The 19,692-nt window shown below is 39.8% G+C and overlaps 1 protein-coding gene across 1 annotated transcript; it reads left to right on the top strand.

The window, feature by feature from the left end:
* Nucleotides 1-472: 472 nt before the first annotated feature.
* Nucleotides 473-18,945, top strand: zmat3 (zinc finger, matrin-type 3). Its single transcript, XM_051676186.1, has 6 exons — nt 473-606; nt 7,351-7,706; nt 7,978-8,124; nt 11,835-11,995; nt 12,907-12,986; nt 16,132-18,945. Exons 1-6 carry the CDS (start codon nt 489-491, stop codon nt 16,338-16,340), a joined length of 1,071 nt encoding a protein of 356 aa, XP_051532146.1. The 5' UTR covers nt 473-488; the 3' UTR covers nt 16,341-18,945.
* Nucleotides 18,946-19,692: the final 747 nt, after the last annotated feature.

The following is a 19,692-nucleotide window of genomic DNA, read 5'->3' as shown; positions in this document are numbered from 1 at the left end:
AACCACCAACAAATATGTTTATATTTTTATTTACAACAGTAATTATTGTAATAAAATAGCCATCCTAATGTATAGATTGAAATGTTTATTGATGATAATAGGCTTAGAAAATAATCTCTGTTTACATTTTCTGAAGCTATGATGGTGTAGTTTGGGTTTGTTTATTTGACGATTAAATCAGTTTGGCGTTTCTCAGGCTCTCGCAGAGTCGATTGAATACGGACTGTACCAACTGGGGTGAAGGGGACATCAATTGTGATTGCACATTCTTTTCGACTAGTTTTGAAATTATGATTCGAATATAATTTTACCGTGTATAAAGTGTAAATATGTAAATCTCACTCTATCTCGTGTATGGACTGTTTGATGTGTTTCTGAGTGTTTAAACACGTGTGTGACTGAACACACCCCTCTGTTGGACGCTCGAAACATGCGGTTCGCGTCCGGCTGGAAGAAGTTGTGCAGACAGCTGGAAGGATGCGGGGAAGATGGCGATGAATGTGAAGAACAGAGATGCGTTTTATTCAAGTGCTGACTATTGCAATATCTACAGCTCTCAGCCTGTAAACTATGGAGATTGCAGTCATTATTTCCCAAGGATGACAGGTAAGATAAGACGTGTTTTCGAAATTGGCACTGCATCAAATTTGTTTTTCTCTCAGTCAGTGCAATGCATTAAAACACGAGTTTCTTGGGGATCAAGCCTTATTAGTATTATTGAAATATTGGTGAGATTTTTTGAAATGGGAGGTCGTGATGTCAGCCTAATCGAAACCACTGACAGATTGATATTGTCTTATCTGCATTGCCATGTAATGTTAATGGCACACTGCACATATAATATACAGGAAGATCAGTGCATCAATATACACCTGCTGTTAAACATATCATTCAAACATCATTATATCTCACTGAAAGTCTTTGGATACGCCTCCCTTTTCCTTTTATGAGATGACATGGTTCTTCAATCCCTGCATGGCATGGATAATCTTTTTGCATGAAAAAAAAAAAAAAAAAATCATGCATGCAAGCTTTTTCAACATGTTCCTGTTGCATGGAGAGTGGAGCTGATTTCTTAGATCAGAATTCATGGAGAATGGAGGCAGGTTGAATGGGTTATCTGGTGGTAGATCCTGGTCATTTTCACTGACATACTGTACCTACTGTAGACACAGGAATACATGAGTCTAGATCACACATGAAACCAATGAACAGTTTTATCTGTAGTGATGACATGGAGGTAAGTGTGAGATCAATGGTGACTTTTGACCTTTTAGCTCTAAACATCCCAACCTTTTAACCCTTTAAAGGGACAGTTCACCCAAAAATGAAAATTCTCTCATCATTTACTCACCCTCATGCCATCCCAGATGTGTGTGACTTTCTTTCTTCAGCAGAACACAAATGAAGATTTTTAGAAGAATATTTCAGCTCTGTAGGTCCATACAATGCAAGTGAATGGTGACAAGAACTTTGAAGCTCCATAAAGCACATAAAAGCAGCATAAAAGTAATCAATAAGACTCCAGTGGTTTAATCCATGTCTTCAGAAGTGATATGATAGGTGTGGGTGAGAAACAGATCAATATTTAAGTCATTTTTCACTGTAAATCTCCACCTTTACTTTCACATTCTTCTTTCAATTCACATTCCTCATGTATATCATGCATAAATCATATTTTTTAGATTATATGTGTGATCATGAAGATTTTTCAGTATCCCATACATATTACACATGCTATTTCTAACCCAATGTGGTGCTGATGTTTCAGTGATTGACTTGATTTACATTTGACATTGCTATTTGATGAAGAAGCAACATGAAACTATAGCAAGTTTAACAAATGAACAATATGATTTGGTTATATTCATTTAGGTGTACTACTGAAATGATGTATGTTGTTGTGCATCTATTTAGACTCAAAAAGTGCCTGAGAAAATGCGCAGTGTATCGTATGTATTATGTGTAGCTCAATATGTGTTTGACAACCAGTTGCGTCTCATGAAATTTCAGTGTGGAAGTAATGAATCCTGTTTGATATTTGTTGCATCATCACTTGATATATACAATATAACATCAAAATATATCAGAATATGTCCTATTCTATTATTTTCTAATTGTCTTGAAAATTTGACTCTACCTGCGCAATTTGTAGATCTATTTGTGATAGGCTAGACGTCCGTGACAGGTCGCTAAAGACCCGAGTGTGTAATAATATTTGGTGAAATACACAAATGCATTTAAGGGATAACAGTAGGTGTCCACAACTTCACAATCTGGAGTCTTCACAGAAATAACCATATGTTGTCATGATGTGTTTGGTAGATTCTCCTTGGCAGTTCATTCGTGTAATGTCTAGGACTACAGTCCAAAATGCAAAAATGCACCATTTATATTCATTACATTTGAGAGCACTCAGACAGCATTCTGTTCCGTGCAGATCATGGTTGCAGTGTAATAATGACTTTTATTTCCCAGCTTCTTACTTCCCTGGTAAAAGCACTGAAATCATAATGACAAAATGCCTGTTTTGCACCATCTTAATAAACACTGCAAACATCTTCATGTCCCTTAAGCACAGACAGCACTCATGGATGTAATGTGTTTATTCTGCTCTCAATAATTGATGCTGTTCAAGAACAACTATGCATTGCACAAACAGCATAGAGGTGGTTTGCAGCGGCGACTTGTGTAAAACAACCTGAAGCATCAAGTGATAGCGCTGCTTCACCTTCTCATGTGCCGAGCATACCCTGCATTATAGATGTCCACGTGAACAATCCTCCCTAAATCTAAAAATATTTGATCCCAGCAGAGAGCAGGTACATGTCTCTAACCTTGAGCTGGACTATGTGGGTTCTTCTTAGACTATTTTTGGGCTTGTATTCTCTGATGACCAAGAGATATCAGGTTTGTTTTCAGGCGCTCAAGTCAAGAGGAGAATAGTGTGAAATAGTGCGTGATATTTAGCTAATTAGAGGTTAAGAAGTTAAAATGTTTTCTCCGATCCCAGCTATCAGAGTTGTAAAAAAAAGATTATTGTTGTCACAACTTGACCCTATGAAAGAAATCTCTAATGTATGTCCACTTCATTTTTGTTTGTTTGTTTGTTTGTTTGTTTGTTTGGCTGGTGGTTGTACATGAGACATTAATAATGTTTTGGTAACTCAGATTATTGCTCATTCAGTGTTTCAGTGTGAAAGAATAACAATAAAGTGGCCTGAGATTAAAATTTTGCTAAAAGTGACCAAAATGTAAAATGTTTTCATCTGTTTAACAACATTAACTTACAATAGTCAAAGATGACTTCTCTTTTTGCTCACATCTTGTCTCATGCATTTGCGCTAATGCCTGACTATTAATCACGTTGTCTTCGTTCACCCGAACTGATCTTATGAATCAAAATAGGGACTGTGACGTGTGAGTGCTAACCAATGGGATTACCGTATTTGAGTTAGTCCCGCCCACTGCTGAAGTAACCAGCTGGCAGAGGATTCTGCTGCGACCTAAAGGCTTCGGTTTAGGCGAATGGCCACACTTTTTTCCCTTGCACAACAGTTATAAATAAACTAGGCCTGTCAATCGATTCAAAATTGTAATTGAATTAATTACATGGTGTCCCAATTAATTAATCGAATGAATCGCAATTAATCACAATTAATCGCATATATAAATATTTGCTGAGAAAGCCAATCAAATAACAATAATTCAATATATAACGATGAAATAATTATAAATAGTTACCTTTAAATATTTACAAATTATATATATATTTTCTACACATACAGTGTATATATATATATATATATATACTGTATATATATGTAAAATATTCTAACAGAAATATTCAGATAATTAAAACGCATTACATTATTGTGGCAGAGGAGTAAAGCATTGATGAGGCAATACAACATGTTTATTTGCATATTATTGAACATAAGCCAGTCATTGGCCTACAGTTCACAGCAATCCATTTTGCAAGTGAATTTGTCAGTCAGAGATTTATATTGGCTGTGTCTCGTTTCAAAGGCTGTGTCCTCCGGAGGTCGCATTTGTCGGCCGCATACGTCATCGAGGCTGTCTCGTTTCAGAAAAGTGAGTAGGACACTCCAAATGCGACCTTCGAATGCGACCTTCTTTCGGAGGATGCATGAGGTGTATCCTTCGTGGGCACTCACAACCCACAATTCTTTGCTTCAACGGAAATTAACATCATTTGTCTAAAAAAATAACGCCAATTTGTTCAAACGAATGTGATGTTCAGATGCAAGTAATGTTAATTCCCAAGTTGACGTACCTCAGTAGACGGGTGCAGAGTATATAATATGTATAATTATAATAATATATGATTCAAATAAAGTATTATAGACTAAAAGTACATCTGTAAACTCTATTTTCTTTTCTTTCTACATCATTTTAACTCTCCTAAAATTCCCTTCCAAAGGGACTTTGTTCCCGTCTCACTTAAAGCGCTTGTTAGTGAGTGGCGTGCTGTCATAGCAACCATGTTACGTTCTGTTTCCGTTTGTCCTACGAAGGCCGTCTCGTTTAAATGAGGCTTGTTTAAAGGAGGACGCTCAGTATACTGCAGCCTTCAAAGAACGCGTCCTACCTAGCATGCAGCCTTCCAAACGAGACATTAATTTGATTAAGGACTTGTCAATGTACACCTGCGTCAGACAGATGCTTCTGGAGCGTCTCACTTTAGTTGAGTCGCATCATAAACATACCATTTTTAGGTCGCTGTATCAAGTTAAACGTAGTTTAATACTTAGAAGAACACGACTTGAGATCCCTTAGTTTGGATTTGTGCTCCATCAAGCTGTGTTTTTAACGCAAGAACTCGTCCTCATGTCGTGTTGTCTGCTGTCGGTAAGTGTGGTTTGTTCTCTGTATGAGCTGCTCGTTGCCTATACAGCGAGTTTCACTTACTGCCCCCTGGAGAAAACAGGTGGTACTTCATAGTGGTGCACCGATCAAGAACCAATCACCGATACCATTTTATACCCTTAGCCACACTTTTGCAAGATGTGTTCTGCAGTTATGTTTATGCCCCACACAGTAAAATGCCAATAATTGTGAATTGCTCACATTTATTTGTTTTGAAACAGTTATTAATAGTTCTGTTGTCAATATCAAAAGGTCATTGTGATATACTGGCAACCAGTAAAAACCATGAGAGCATCACACACAGCAGAGATACGTTCAAAAATAAGAAAAATCTATCCATTACAAGCTCTAAAACTGCTCCAGTGAGAAATCATTCATATCTATGGTTTGTTTACGGTCTTTGGCGTTTTACTGATTATTAAGCAAATGCATGAAGACGTGGTGCCGTTATGGTTCAAATGTAATTGCTGTGATTAGTGTGACCAACATTAATCTGATTTAAATTGGGATCCTCACAGAATAGCGCTGAGATGAGTGACTGATGAGATATTGAGAACACGCATGTTTGATTGACACCGCGAGTGAGCATATTGAAGGAAGTGAAGCTGAAAGTGCTCATGATCACTCAACACGACATCTGATTGTCACGACTCACGTTACATCACGTATACTCAGATTTGTGTACGCATGTTTAATTCATTTTTATATCAGTTTGCAGTCTCTTTATCCTCTCCGTGCTCACAGTGCAGCGAGTCAGAACTACTACCGTAACGACTCTAGAAATACGTAATATTCATACACGTGTTATTACACATTTGTAAAAACAAACCGGCATATTCATCAGAATAACAGCAGGTCTGAAAGTTTAATTTGTGAATGCTCAGAATTGCCAACATTTCATCCTCCAGAGGCCACAATGTCATGCATCAAGAACTGAGCAAGCGCTCATTCATTAGAGGAGCAGTGTATGTGTGATTCCCTGCATGCTGCAAAAAAGATCGACCCTGATTCTAGGCATGATTTAAGATGAAAATGCCCGATTTAGATCGGTGGTCGATCGATTGGTGCACCTCTAATACTTCAAGCTTAAATTTCTCAGGAATCTTCCTTATTACGGTCCATGTCTGAGACCATCAATCCGCGCATCTTATCACGTGGTTTGTTGAGTGCGTTACCACGGAGACGTAGCATGTGTGGAGGCTTCACGCTATTCTCCGCGGCATCCACGCACAACTCACCACGCACCCCACTGAGAGCGAGAACCACATTATTACGACCACGAGGAGGTTACCCCATGTGACTCTACCCTCCCTAGCAACCGGGCCAATTTGGTTGCTTAGGAAGCCTCGCTGGAGTCACTCAGCACACCCTGGATTCGAACTCGTGACTCCAGGTGTGATAGTCAGTGTCAATACTTGCTACCTAGGCTCCCCGGGAACATGATTAATTGTGTTAATTTTTTAATGAGTTATTTTTTATCAGATTAATCGCACTGAATTAACACGTTAAATCGACAGCCCTAAAATAAACTTATTAAAATGTTTTAATGATTTCTCAAAACGTGGGGTGTACGAATTTACAAGTCCCCCCCAGTTATAATGGTTGCTACGCCCCTGTCAGAAATGATGTTTGACAGTATTTCATACAATTAAATTGCAGTAGGCAACATGTATATTTTCTATTCTTAATATAGGTATAACAAAATACTAAACTGCTAGTAGTGATATTGTGGTATTTTTTTGTGACTGTTATCATACTGTGGTAAATCTCGTATGTTACACCCCTATGCAGGACTATCTTTTTTTTTTCTTTTCCAACAATGGAAGACGGGTGTTTGAAATCTGTTTGGTGTACTGCCGCAGACATGACACACTTCAGCGTTGTACCTGAACCTCAGTGATATTTCTCGGCAAGTTTAGGCAGCTGTTAGTCATACAGGCTTATTCTAAATGGCAAAAATGGCAACGACTCCATTTCAGACCTATCGGTGTTTTGGTATTTAAGACATCCAAGAAAAAAATATCTCCTCTCTTATGTCACCACCGTCCAGGCAATCGGAAACAAAAGCATTCTGCATGTTCTTATGTCTATGTTGGTCAGCTGAATCATTGTTGTCGTGATCCTGTCGGAACTGATACACTGGAAATATCACAGCCATGAAACAGCTGAGTGTCTGACCCCGACACACAGTTCAGTGAGCAGGAGTCACAAGGATTCACTCTTTCTACAGGAAGTCTGATTGCTGATCGCAGGGCAATAAAACATGCCACTTTTGCTCTCACACGTTTCTCTATTAATATAAGCATGGCTCATTTGCTGCAGCTCAGGAATCTCAATGGAGATCTCATTTAAACAGTTGTGATAGTTTTTGCTTCTTTCCGCTTGTGTCCTTCCGTTTTTTCACCCCAGATACTTTCTCATCCCTGCACTGTTACGCTGACACCCAAATTCTGCTTCCAGGTCCAGACGCGGTTCTGAAGCCGCCCCTCAGTCTGATGTGCCAGCAGCATCCGCAGCACTTCCAGGTCATGACCCCCGCTCAGAACCTCAGACCGCCCCCCGTGATGATGTCACCAGACCCCCTGCGATTCCCGCTCTGTACCGCTCTCACCGTAAAGCCGTCCCATCACCTCCAGATGCCGCCCGACACGTCCATTCCAGCTCCTCCTGTCGTCAGTCCCAAACCCCCTGAGGAGGACAGTCCGGCGGAGTGCGCCGATCAGGAAGCTGCTCTGGAAGAACTCTGCAGGCCTTTGTACTGCAAACTGTGCAGCGTCACACTCAACTCGACCCAACAGGCTCAGGCCCATTATCAGGTAATCTAAAGCACTACTGTTATGTTCCATGAGCTATGAAAATAACAGAACGCTTAAAAGCGGTTTTAGACTGCTCATGTGTGACAACATGGAAATATTTTTGCCTTGTTTTGAAGGAGATAAATGTACTTTATTTTCACTGTTTAGGAAGTTTTTGGTTACAAACCAGGAAAGTTTAACTTTCAGTTTTTGTTTCTTTTTGTCACGAAAGCCTGGCTGCTGAAGCAGAAGAAGAAAGCATGGCATGATCCATCTTTTGTTTTGTCCGCAGGGGAAAAACCACAGCAAGAAGCTGCGCAATTTTTATGCTGGTAGTGATCAGCCTCCTCCCATTAGAATAGCAGAGGTAGTAGAGCCTGTTTCCCAGCAACCCTCAGCCACTCCACCCACAGATTCTGCAAATGTGACGGCCAAACAGGTACAGACTGTATGGTGCTTTTCTGTCCAAACAACAGGGTTCCCACGCTCATGAAAAACCAGCAAATATCAGGAGATTTTACAGGCCTGGAAGTGTCATGGACATGAATCACATTTTAAAAGTCATGGACATTCCTGTTGGGAATATTTCATTCTCTAGTTATGCTCTTCTATAAAACATTTCATTGGCTTGACATTGTTTATGGGTGTGAAATGCAGGGACTAAAAACAGTTCAAAGAATGAAAAACGAAAAAGAACAAAATATTTCGCAGAACGTAACCGAAAACGGGAACAAAATCGCTTTTATTTGTTCCGGAGTGTAAACATTTTTAACATTTTTAAATGCTGATAACCAGTTAATAACCTGGGCCTCATTTCCCAAAAGCATCGTAAGACTAAGTAGATCGTAGAATCCATCTTACGAATCATGGTAGTTTTGCGACCCGTTTCCCAAAAGCATCATAATTTAAGTAGTCCTTGAAAATGCTCGTAAATTAACGAGTGCTCTGGAGTAATCGTACAGCGCTAAGCACATCGTAAGGACTTATGCAGACACCTGCTGGACAAACGCGAAATTACACCTGATACAATTTAAACACCTATAGCTACACTTCATGCTCATTTAATATCAGTATACATATTGTATTATTATTTTTAACCGACAAGGCTAATAATAATAATAATAATAATAATATAATAATAATAAATTCTGAAAATGGTTAGTCAATATTGGATGAACAGATAAATTAATAAGTAAACAAATAAAGTTATTTGTGGACTAGTTGGTAACAACAAAGTGCTGGGATGATTGTTGCAGAGAACTGTAAAAATTACAATCAGAGAAAGAAGGAAAAAGTAAATAACTTGCTGCCGTGCATGAAAATCATCCGTACAGTATATTGGCTCCTCATCCTCGTCTCCTCTTCCTCTGTGACACCTAAGGGCGCTCTCACCCGCGCCACGCGTTGTGTAGTACCGCACATGTTGTGTAGCATGTTACTGTTATCACTTTTGGGAATAAAGAGCAGATCTCCCTTTGATTGGTGAATGTCCCTAAAGCGCAGCTTCTACGCGTCTCCTTAACGGTGAACCTCGTTATATTTAATTAATGCTTGTTGTAATTAGCAGGACCGTACACAGAGTCTCCGCTGTCTTCACTGATCCTGGAAGCTTTAATCTCCACCCACAGAGCACATTTTAAAAACGAAGCAGTGATTGTGTAAAAGAAATGTACCGTTCTGCACGAAACGATTGCAAAACAAAATGCAATTATGTGGTTAAGTTGTACATTTAAGAAAATATTTTACAATATTTCCAGTGAGCTAAATTACAAATGTTTTTAAAATTATGCACAAATATAATGAAGTTACAATGACGAGCAGCACTATACGGTCACATTTCAACACTTCACGTTTATGGAGAGCATCTCTCTTGAGTAGCACTTAAAGCGCGTCCTCACACGTTCATGTTAAGTGCAGTTTTGGGAAACGCACGTAAAAAATAACGAATGTTCGTAAAATCACTTGTAGAAAACGCTCTTATCCGCTAAGATCAATCGTTATTGGGAAACGAGGCCCAGTTCATTTCATTTCCGATCATTTTTCTCATGAAACCAAAGACCAAGGTGTTTATCAGGGTACATTTTTGGAATATCCTGTTGCCCACAAAATGAGGTTTCTCTCTTTTCAGTTGAACATATTAAAGGGACAGTTCACCCAAAAATGTAAATTCTGTCATCATTTACTCACCCTCATGCCATCCCAGATGTGTATGACTTTCTTTCTTCTGCAGAACACAAATGAAGATTTTTAGAAGAATATTTCAGCTCTGTAGGTCCATACAATGCAAGTGAATGGTGACCAGAACTTTGAAGCTCCAAAAAGTACATAAAGGCAGCATAAAAGTAATCCATAAAACACCGGTGGTTTAATCCATGTCTTCAGAAGACATATGATAGGTGTGGGTGAGAAACATCAATATTTAAGTCCCTTTTTACTATAAATCTACACCTTTGACCAGTAGGTGGCTAAATGTGGAAGTAACAGTGGAGCTTTGCAAGTAAAAATGACTTAAATATTGATCTGTTTCTCACCCACTTTTTGGAGCTTCAAAGTTCTGGTCACCATTCACTTGCATTGTATGGACCTACAGAGCTGAAATATTCTTCTAAAAATCTTCATTTGTGTTCTGCAGAAGAAAGAAAGTCATGAACATCTGGGATGGCATGAGGGTGAGTAAATGATGAGAGAATTTACATATTTAGTTGAACTTTATAAGCATGTGCTTTGATTCTGAAGGAAACTTCTGCATCACACATTTCTTTGCATTAATGCACGTTGTGGATGAAGCTTTCTGTGACATGCTGAATACCTTTTAGACAACTATATATATAATTACTACATATACATGCACAATTAATCCAGATACAAGGAAAAATATCAAGGTACTGTATACTTTGCATGTTATGATTTCTATGCTGATAATTCCCCCACATGGGAAGAAAAATGTAATCGCTTATTTAGGTTGCTGCAAGTTATTTTGAGATTGTTTTTCCAGACCAGGTCCCTTTTATTTCTTTATAAGAAATGTTTCCCCTTTTTCTCCCCAATTTGGAATGCCCAATTCCCAATGCGCTCTAAGTCCTCGTGGTGGCGTAGTGACTCGCCTCAATCCAGGTGGTGGAGGACGAATCTCAGTTGCCTCCGCGTCTGAGACCGTCAATCCATGTATCTTATCACGTGACTTGTTGAGCATGTTGCCATGGAGACGTAGCGCATGTGGAGGCTTCACGCTGTTCTCCGTGGCATCCACACACAACTCACCACACACCCCACTGAGAGCGAGAACCACATTATAGTGACCACGAGGAGGTTACCCCATGTGACTCTACCCTCCCTAGCAACCGGCCAATTTGGTTGCTTAGGAGACCTGACTGGAGTCACTCAGCACACCCTGGATTCGAACTCGTGACTCCAGGGGTGATAGTCAGTGTCTTTTACCACTGAGCTACCCAGACCCCCCTGGTCCCTTTTATTTCTTGAGAGATCTGGAGACACTGCTATCACCCACCCTTAGCACAGGATACTGTCATTTTAAAAAGAACATTATTAACCGTTCTTTAATTTCATTCTAACCGGTTATGAATTGGAAAGGAAGCAGCAGAATGTCGGAACCAGAACGAAAAAATACAGTTTCTGCTCAGAACGAACCTAAGTGTTAAACATTTCATTTTTAGTCCCTAGTGTAAAGTAAGGCTTGATCGCAGGTCATAGTAATGTCCTATTTGTGAGTGAATCGTTCTTTTCAATGAATCAGTCAAACCGGTTGACCAGTGTCATAGAAACTCTAAACCTGACTTGAATATTTCACTGGTATCCCAGATAACGTATAACTCGGACTTTGACCGACTTTCTTGCTCCAGCGGAGGTCTCGTTTATCCTATTTGAGCACCAATATTCACTCAGTGATGTAACCGGAGAGCCTGTCACTCTTTAGAATGATTCAGTTTTTTACAAATGACTGGAAAGAAAAAGTGTGGGAACCCTGAAGCAAGTGTCTGGGAATATCTTAAAGTGCAGTTTGATCATGCGGTGTCACTCTGCAAGTGTTCGTTCACCGAGCCAAGTCTGATCGTAATCAGAGACGCACACACACGCGCCTTTCATCGGTCTACTCGTCTAAAAGCTTTGCTTTCATTGTCCCGTCTGCAGCCATTCTCCGCCAGCAGAATCATACTGGCCACGGAAAACGACTACTGCAAGATGTGTGACGCCTCCTTCAGTTCACCCGCCGTGGCTCAGGCACACTACCAGGGCAAGAACCATGCCAAGAGACTGCGGCTGGCAGAGGCGCAGCAGAACGCCACGTCCTCGTGAGTCTGGCACACCCACACGCTGCCAGATAAAAACAAACATGCAACATTCTTCCATGTTTGTGGCGGCAGTGTCAGAAATGAACTTTTTGTTAAAGGGACAGTTCACCCAAAAATCATTTACTCGTCCTCATGTTGTGACATTCCTTCCTCTGTGGATCACACAAGGATATGTTCGTCTCAGTCACCATTCTTCAAAAATGGTTCCTGTGTTCCACCGAAGAAAGAAAGTCACACGGTTTGGAACGTGAATGATGACAGGCTATTCTTGTTGTATATAGAGGCTGCAGTAGAATATGAAATATATCTAATGTATGATAACAGATACAATAACCAAAGAATTCACATTTTAAATATCTGGGGCATTTACACTTTTCAGTCATCAGATTATGAGTTCAGATGCAAAATAAGGGATGTTAAGCTGGAGTCATGATCCCTCCTGTGGTTTATGTTGTGCATGCAGGAAGAGATTTTTCCTGTTCACTTTATCTGCAGTGTGTTTGTGCAGTGATAAGCGGAGCGCTCATTTAAATTCACTGTGGCCGGAGTTGTGCAGCCATGATAACAATCCATCCTGTTGCGCTCCAAACGTCTGATCGTATCTGAGCAAATGTGTCTGCTCAGTTTCAACACTGTTGTGTCACTTAAACATCACTCATGATTAGCATAAATTGCTTGGACTAAATGTACAATCTACCAATATCATTCCTCAAGACTGCTAAACTGTACAGCTCGAGTATTCATGATATATTCACCAGTATGATTTTGTTGCTGATATAAAATTAAGCTTTATTGAGAACATGGCAGTTTGATTCTTTTCCAAGAATCAGTTCAAACTGTCCGTTTAAATTGATTGATTCAAAACAACAAAAAAATTAAGCAGGAAATCATATGTTTTCTTTGTTTTCCAGAGACTTGTGTGAACCTCAGAAATGGCCCCGGAAGGAAGGGTACGAGAACCGGTTAATGAAGAACCGGCGGGCAATGCCAGGTACTCTATACACACATATTCATCTCAACAGTTTATGAAAGACACATATCTTAAATCATGTGTAACATGACAGGTGTGTTTTGTTTCATGTTCCTGTCCCACCGGTTCTGTATTGTGCTCTTTTGTAATGAAAGTGGAAAGTGGTTGGCAGCTGTGTAAGTTGTGCCAGCCTGTGCTAATGTAGTGCAAGCACTAGTCTCGCTAAAAGCAGGCTGGATGCCAGAGCTGTGGTGTGTGTAAGCTGATACTCCACCCCACGTCATCCCGGGCCCTCGAACGTCACCCACACGATGGCAGATCTCCATCACACACACATGCCCCCATTGATCCTGCAGCCCTGCCCCTACACACACACACACAGACACAGACACACACACACACACACACATCACACACACATACACACACACACACACACACTACACACACACACAGACACAGACACACACACACACACACACATACACACACATACACACACACATCACACACACACACACACAGACACACACACACACACACTCACACAGACACACACACAGACACACACTCACACACACACACACACACACACACACACACACACACACACACACACACACACACACACACACACACACAGACACACACAGACACACACACATACACACACACACACACACACACACACACACACACACACACACACACATACACACACACACATACACACAGACACACACACACACACACACACACACACACACACACAGACACACACACACACACACACACACACACACACACACATACACACACACACACACACACACACACAGAGACACACACACAGACACACACACACACAGACACACACACACACAGAGACACACACACACACACACACACACACACACACACACACTCACACAGACACACACACAGACACACACACACACAGAGACACACACACAGACATACATACACACACTCACACACACACAGACACACACACACTCACACACACACACAGACACACACACACACACACACAGACACACACACACACACACAGACACACTCACACACACACACACAGACACACACACACACACACAGAGACACACACACACACACACACAGAGACACACACACACACAGACACACACACAGTCACACACACACACAGACACACTTACACACACACACTCACACACACACTCACACACACACACACAGACACACACACTAGCCACCCTAACCCTCACCCCAAAACTGATCGTATCTCTTCAGAAGACATGGATTAAACCACTGGAGTCATATGAATTACTTTGCAATAATGTGATTAAACTGTAGCTCATGTAAACAGAATATTGTGATTATAGATAATGTTAGTAAGATATGTGGAGTACTCTTGTTTTAATAGCTTTATACAGACATGTAAACGCTTTAATCGCATGTGCCGCAGACGGATGAAGTTACGCTCAAGCACAGGTTCAAAAACATCAAACAGAACAAGCTGCACTAACTTCTCAGCTTCACATGAAACGCCACTTCCTTTCACCGTTTTCCAGCTTTGGTGTTCCCTCGCTGCAGAATCTGCAGTGCCACATATTTTCCCCACTCGTGAATGTCCGTTTGCAGTCCGAATTGAATGTTGGTGAGATAAAAAGATCATTTACCGCAAAATAATGGCAATGAAACGCGTCTTTCTGTTGAGTTTGTCCTCGTGGGCGGAGCACAATATCATCCAGCATGTGTATTCCGATTCACAAACAAATGATTCTTATGAACTGAATCTTTTTAGTGAATCAAAACAGACAACGAATCCAGTGTCGTCGAAATGACTCTTATGAACTGAATCTTTTGATCAATCGTTCAATAAGACTCACTGACTGAATGACTGATTTTCCTCATGCCAATCTGTAGTTAAAGATACAGATTCACATTTCACATTTTGAATTATCAGAGAAATGGCAAGTAGCATGTAAACAGAATTGAAGAGGTTCACCCAAATCATGTAAACATCTAAATCTGATTATTCCTTATACTGGATTATTGCAACAATCAGAGTTTTGTGTACATGTAAACGTAGCCACTGATTGTCCGTGACATAATTTGATGTTCCACTATATTTTCAGAGTTTGGACATGAACTTTATCGCCACCTGCTGGTGGAATCTCCAAACTGCAAATGCAGGAACTGAGTTTAGACTTTGCACTGAAAACAGACGTGCTACTGAAACGTCTTAGTGCAATGACCGATTGCTCAGGAAAATGGCAAATTGTGCTTTGCGCCACTTCATTTACATACGAAATACCCAACAGATAGAGCAAACACTCCCACCTACAACACATTACTGTAATGAGAACTGAGGAGAAATGTGCCTAACAGTCATGAAAATAATGTCAAACAAGTTATAATTTCTAATATTTCTCTTTTAATTTGGAAGAAATATTTTCATGAGATTCACTCAGTTAGGTGTTGCTTATGTTCTGATCACAAGCTTTTTAATCAGATACATAAATCACTAAATAAAAGCGCTCTCGCCTTGATTTCATGAGCATTTTTCTGGTTTCTGATCAGTTTAAAAAGTTTGACATTTCTTTTGACAGTTATCTCTGTGTCTGTCGGACCGGCTTACAGTGGGCTGATGTTTCCCGTGGCCGAGGGTCACAATGGTGTGTGCGTGTGTGTGTGTGTGTGTTTGAGTATGCATGCATTAAAGGGGTCATGTCATACACTTTTTTTATTCTATACATTTTTCCTTGAGGTCCAGTTATGTTAGTAAAGTTTTCTGTGGCATGAACAGGCATGTTACGTTTTTTCCTGATCACTCTTGATGGATTAGAATTGTGCTGCTGCGACTTTAAATAAACATGCCTTTCTCATGATAAATGTGCCGCTCAAACTGTTCAGATCAGACCGAAATGATCAGACATCTTGTTGAAGATAATCTGCAGAAGGATCCGCAGAGCGGCAGGTGCTACACACACACACACACACACACACAAACAGCACAAGCTTTGATGACCTTTGACCCAAGGCAGTGTGTGGCTTTATCAGAATCCATTTCATTGCCTTACGAATGCATTTAATCATGTACCCATTCATTTGATGTTTAATTTCTTGATACAATGTCACATGTTTCCCTGCACCCTTTCAGGCCCTTACTACAACCCGCGGCCGAGGCAGCGTATCCCACGAGACCTCGCCATGTGCGTCACACCCAGCGGGCAGTTCTATTGCTCCATGTGTAACTCGGGCGCCAGCGAAGAAGCCGAGTTTCGACTCCACTTGGAGAGCAAGCAGCACAAGAGCCGAGTGTCGGAGCAGCGCTACCGCAGTGAGATGGAAAACCTGGGATACACTTAGATCCAGAGATCACCGTCACGTGATCTATAAACACTTTTGTTTTAGAGCTGCAGAGACCGTTTTTACTATTTTAATGCGGGTTCAAAATGTTCAAACGTTGACTTATTATTCTAGAAGCAATTTCTAAGCTAATAATCACACTGTTGTATTTTACCAACATGGCAGTTTCAAAAGTGTTTTTGTGCCATAAATTGGTGATGTCAAAAGTTAGAGATACTGAGCGTAAACTTGCTCATAGACGGCATCTTCATGGCTTCCATCCAGGATTATGATGATTCATTAATAGTATGAAGACTGTGAATTCTTATCCTACATCAGTTTCTCTCTGTGAAAGTAAATATCAGTGCATATGTTACAGTGTTCGCTCTTAATGTATATTATTATTTATTTATTTCTAATTTATTTCTACGTTTACAACTGTTGTTTAATTTTCTTTGCTTTCTCCACTATACTCTGTGTGATTAAAGCCTCAAAAGCAGGATCCGTGTTGTAAAAATCAGAGCTGTAGATTCACTGTTTCAGCACTGCGTTCCCCACAGCGCAAACCTCCGGCAGTCCTGCGGCGCATCTGCTGAACGAACTGTGAAAGCGATGACAATACATCGGCATTACACTCGTTTATACATGCAGTAGAAGCTGTTCAATCCGTTAAACATCATTTGTTGCTGGATCATCCCCAGGGCTCTCTCTCCCCTCACTGAAGGGACAAATGGAAAACATGCCTATTTTTAATCAGGTGACTTTGGGTCTCTGTGCCCCCCATGCCCCCTACCTCACATGAAGATGGCCGTTCTGTCTGAACATCTCAGACTGTTATAGAAGCTGACAGTTTATAAAACTTGAAGTTAAAGGAATATTCCGGGTTCAATACAAGTGAATCTCAATCAGCAGCATTTGTGGCATAATGTTGATTAATTTCAACTCGTTCCTCCTTTTCTTTAATAAAAGCACAAATGTGTGTTCCAGTGAGACACTTACAATGGAAGTCAATGGGGTCAACATTTGGAGGGTTTAAAGTCAGAAAAGTGAAGTTTATAATTTTATGAAAGCACTTACGTTAATTCTGATAAAACTCGTGTATTATTTCAGCTGTAAAGTTAGGGTTAGAAAGTAGAAAATTCTCTTTCCCCCATTTTATGACTTTAAATGGAATAAATATATGACAGAAGGCATTTGCAATATTATAAAGACTATTTGAGTCTCACAGTCACAGCTCATTGTCACATGTAGATGTTTGCGCTTGACATTTTACCAATCTTCTCTGATTGATTTAGTATTTGTTCTGTAGGTGATTTTGTTCAATAGAATACGTGAAATTCCTGCTGCGTGTGCATATTGTGAGCTCTGTCAGAGGACAGTGGCACTGCAGGAAAAGGATCATTTCAGAGCTGATCTGAACAGTTCATCATCTCTTAAGAGTCTGTATATTATGTTTGCAGTGGGAGAAATCACAGGAGATTTGATGTGTTTCTCAGTGGAGTTTCACTTTGGTGAACTGAACTGCAGCGGGACGTTTACTCATCTGGGATGTTACGTTGATCTGCTTTACATATGTTTAAAGTAGCAGGAACCTGTTTAACCATTAATGTTTTGCATATTCAAATACTGACCATTTCCATCTAGTCTTAATATATAAAGTGGTAATAATGTACATTTGCATTCTAAACATGTATCATAAGCCCCACTGAGCATTGATTTGATGCTAAACATTACTGGTTCATATATATATATATACAGTATATTGCCTCTTTAGTGCATGGATTCAGTCGAGAGGCAACGGGACATGTTGCAGGCCAGACTCGAACGTCTACAGTTGATGTACTCACCACATCTGTTCTCATCATCACATCTGCTCCCAGAGACGAGTCACATCCTCACGTGTTTTGTGTGACAGGAAGTTGTGACCCTGTGTGGGAACAAATGAAGAATCTCAACACTGTTTATTGATCATGAACACAAACCTCTTCACTGCGACTGAACAAGCCGAGGGGTTTTGCTTTCATACGTCTCTCACTGAAAGATGAACAGATGAACATCGAAATAAAATCATGCTGTAGTGCCTTTATGAAGACACGTCATTTAAGATTATAAGTTCATGTCCATCAAAGCTCGTAGTGCAATACAGATGAAGTATGCTATTTATTTGACCTTTGCCCTCTTGTTCTCCATAGAGATGTGTTCAGTAGAGGCTCATTATACTGAATGTACAGTAAAAATGACAGTTTTTAAACTTTATTGTAAAACAAATCCTGGAACTTTTTGAACTGAATATAACATGTATTACAATATTTCAATAAAAGCAATTATTTCATAAGAGGTATGAAGATCTTGACGAGCGTTTGTGAAAGATGATCCTTTGATTTTAGAGCTCCTGTAACCATAAATGCAGCATGTTTATTACAGTGTTTATTACTCAAACATTCTGGTTAGGAGTTTTTCTTCTGCACTTCATTCAGCCCAAAGCACTTCATGAACACACTCCATTCAAACTTTGTTTTGTAGATAATTTCAGCTTTATTTTTGCTCTCTGAAAACTTTAAGAAATGTTATGTTTAAGAAAGGCTGAAAATCTCCCGCACTGCAAAATAATAATAAATAAAAAATCATTTTCTTAATCAGTATTTTTGTCTTGTAATAATATCTAAACACTCTTAAAATTATAATTGACTTGACAAGCAAAATGGCATATTATATTAAGTCTTTAAATTTAAATTTAAAATAGTTTTTCTTGTTCTAAGCATAAATCTCACAAAATATATATATATTTTTTAACTTCTAAAGTAAAATGTTCTTGTTTTAAGAATGTTTAGATATTTTACTGGAAAACCAAAGAAAATAATAATTAAGAAAAGTATGTTTTGCAGTGTATTGACATTTTGAGTGAGTGTTCATCATTCAAAATTATGATGATGTCACTGGAATATTTGCATACTGAACTGCAGTTGATCCTCACATGTATTTATTTGCATACTGAAATGTGCTTTATTCTTCCCTTCTTCCATTTAACCATATAGCCCAGGGTTCATTCTTGCAGACTTTAGTTCCAGCACACCTGGCTGTAATTTTCAAATGCAGGTGTGTTTAATTAGAATCAGAACTCTCCAGAAGCATTTACAGTGAATAAACACAGAAGCCGTAATCCTGTGATCACCGTTCCACTGCTGTTTCCCTGGTGTACTGATGATTCAGTTTTCATGAGCAGTGCTTTATTTGAGGACACAACAACCTTCTCCAACACACTGTGATGTGTTTACCTCAGCAGGGTCAGAAATTAACCCTTGTGCGACCTTTGGGACATTTTTGGTTTTTTTCAATCATTTTGGCTGTGTTAATGCCAACGGCATACATTCTG

The sequence above is a fragment of the Myxocyprinus asiaticus genome, chromosome 37 (assembly GCF_019703515.2).
Source record: "Myxocyprinus asiaticus isolate MX2 ecotype Aquarium Trade chromosome 37, UBuf_Myxa_2, whole genome shotgun sequence".
Taxonomy (NCBI): domain Eukaryota; kingdom Metazoa; phylum Chordata; class Actinopteri; order Cypriniformes; family Catostomidae; genus Myxocyprinus; species Myxocyprinus asiaticus.
This window is presented reverse-complemented; position numbering and strand designations above follow the sequence as displayed.

Bases quoted from the DNA above. Each gene is read 5' to 3' on its own strand.
- zmat3 (XM_051676186.1), top strand. From the start codon at position 489: ATGGCGATGAATGTGAAGAACAGAGATGCGTTTTATTCAAGTGCTGAC. The intron at 607-7,350 runs GTAAGATAAGAC...TTCTGCTTCCAG, and splicing joins TTATTTCCCAAGGATGACAG to GTCCAGACGCGGTTCTGAAG. The intron at 7,707-7,977 runs GTAATCTAAAGC...TTTTGTCCGCAG, and splicing joins AGGCTCAGGCCCATTATCAG to GGGAAAAACCACAGCAAGAA.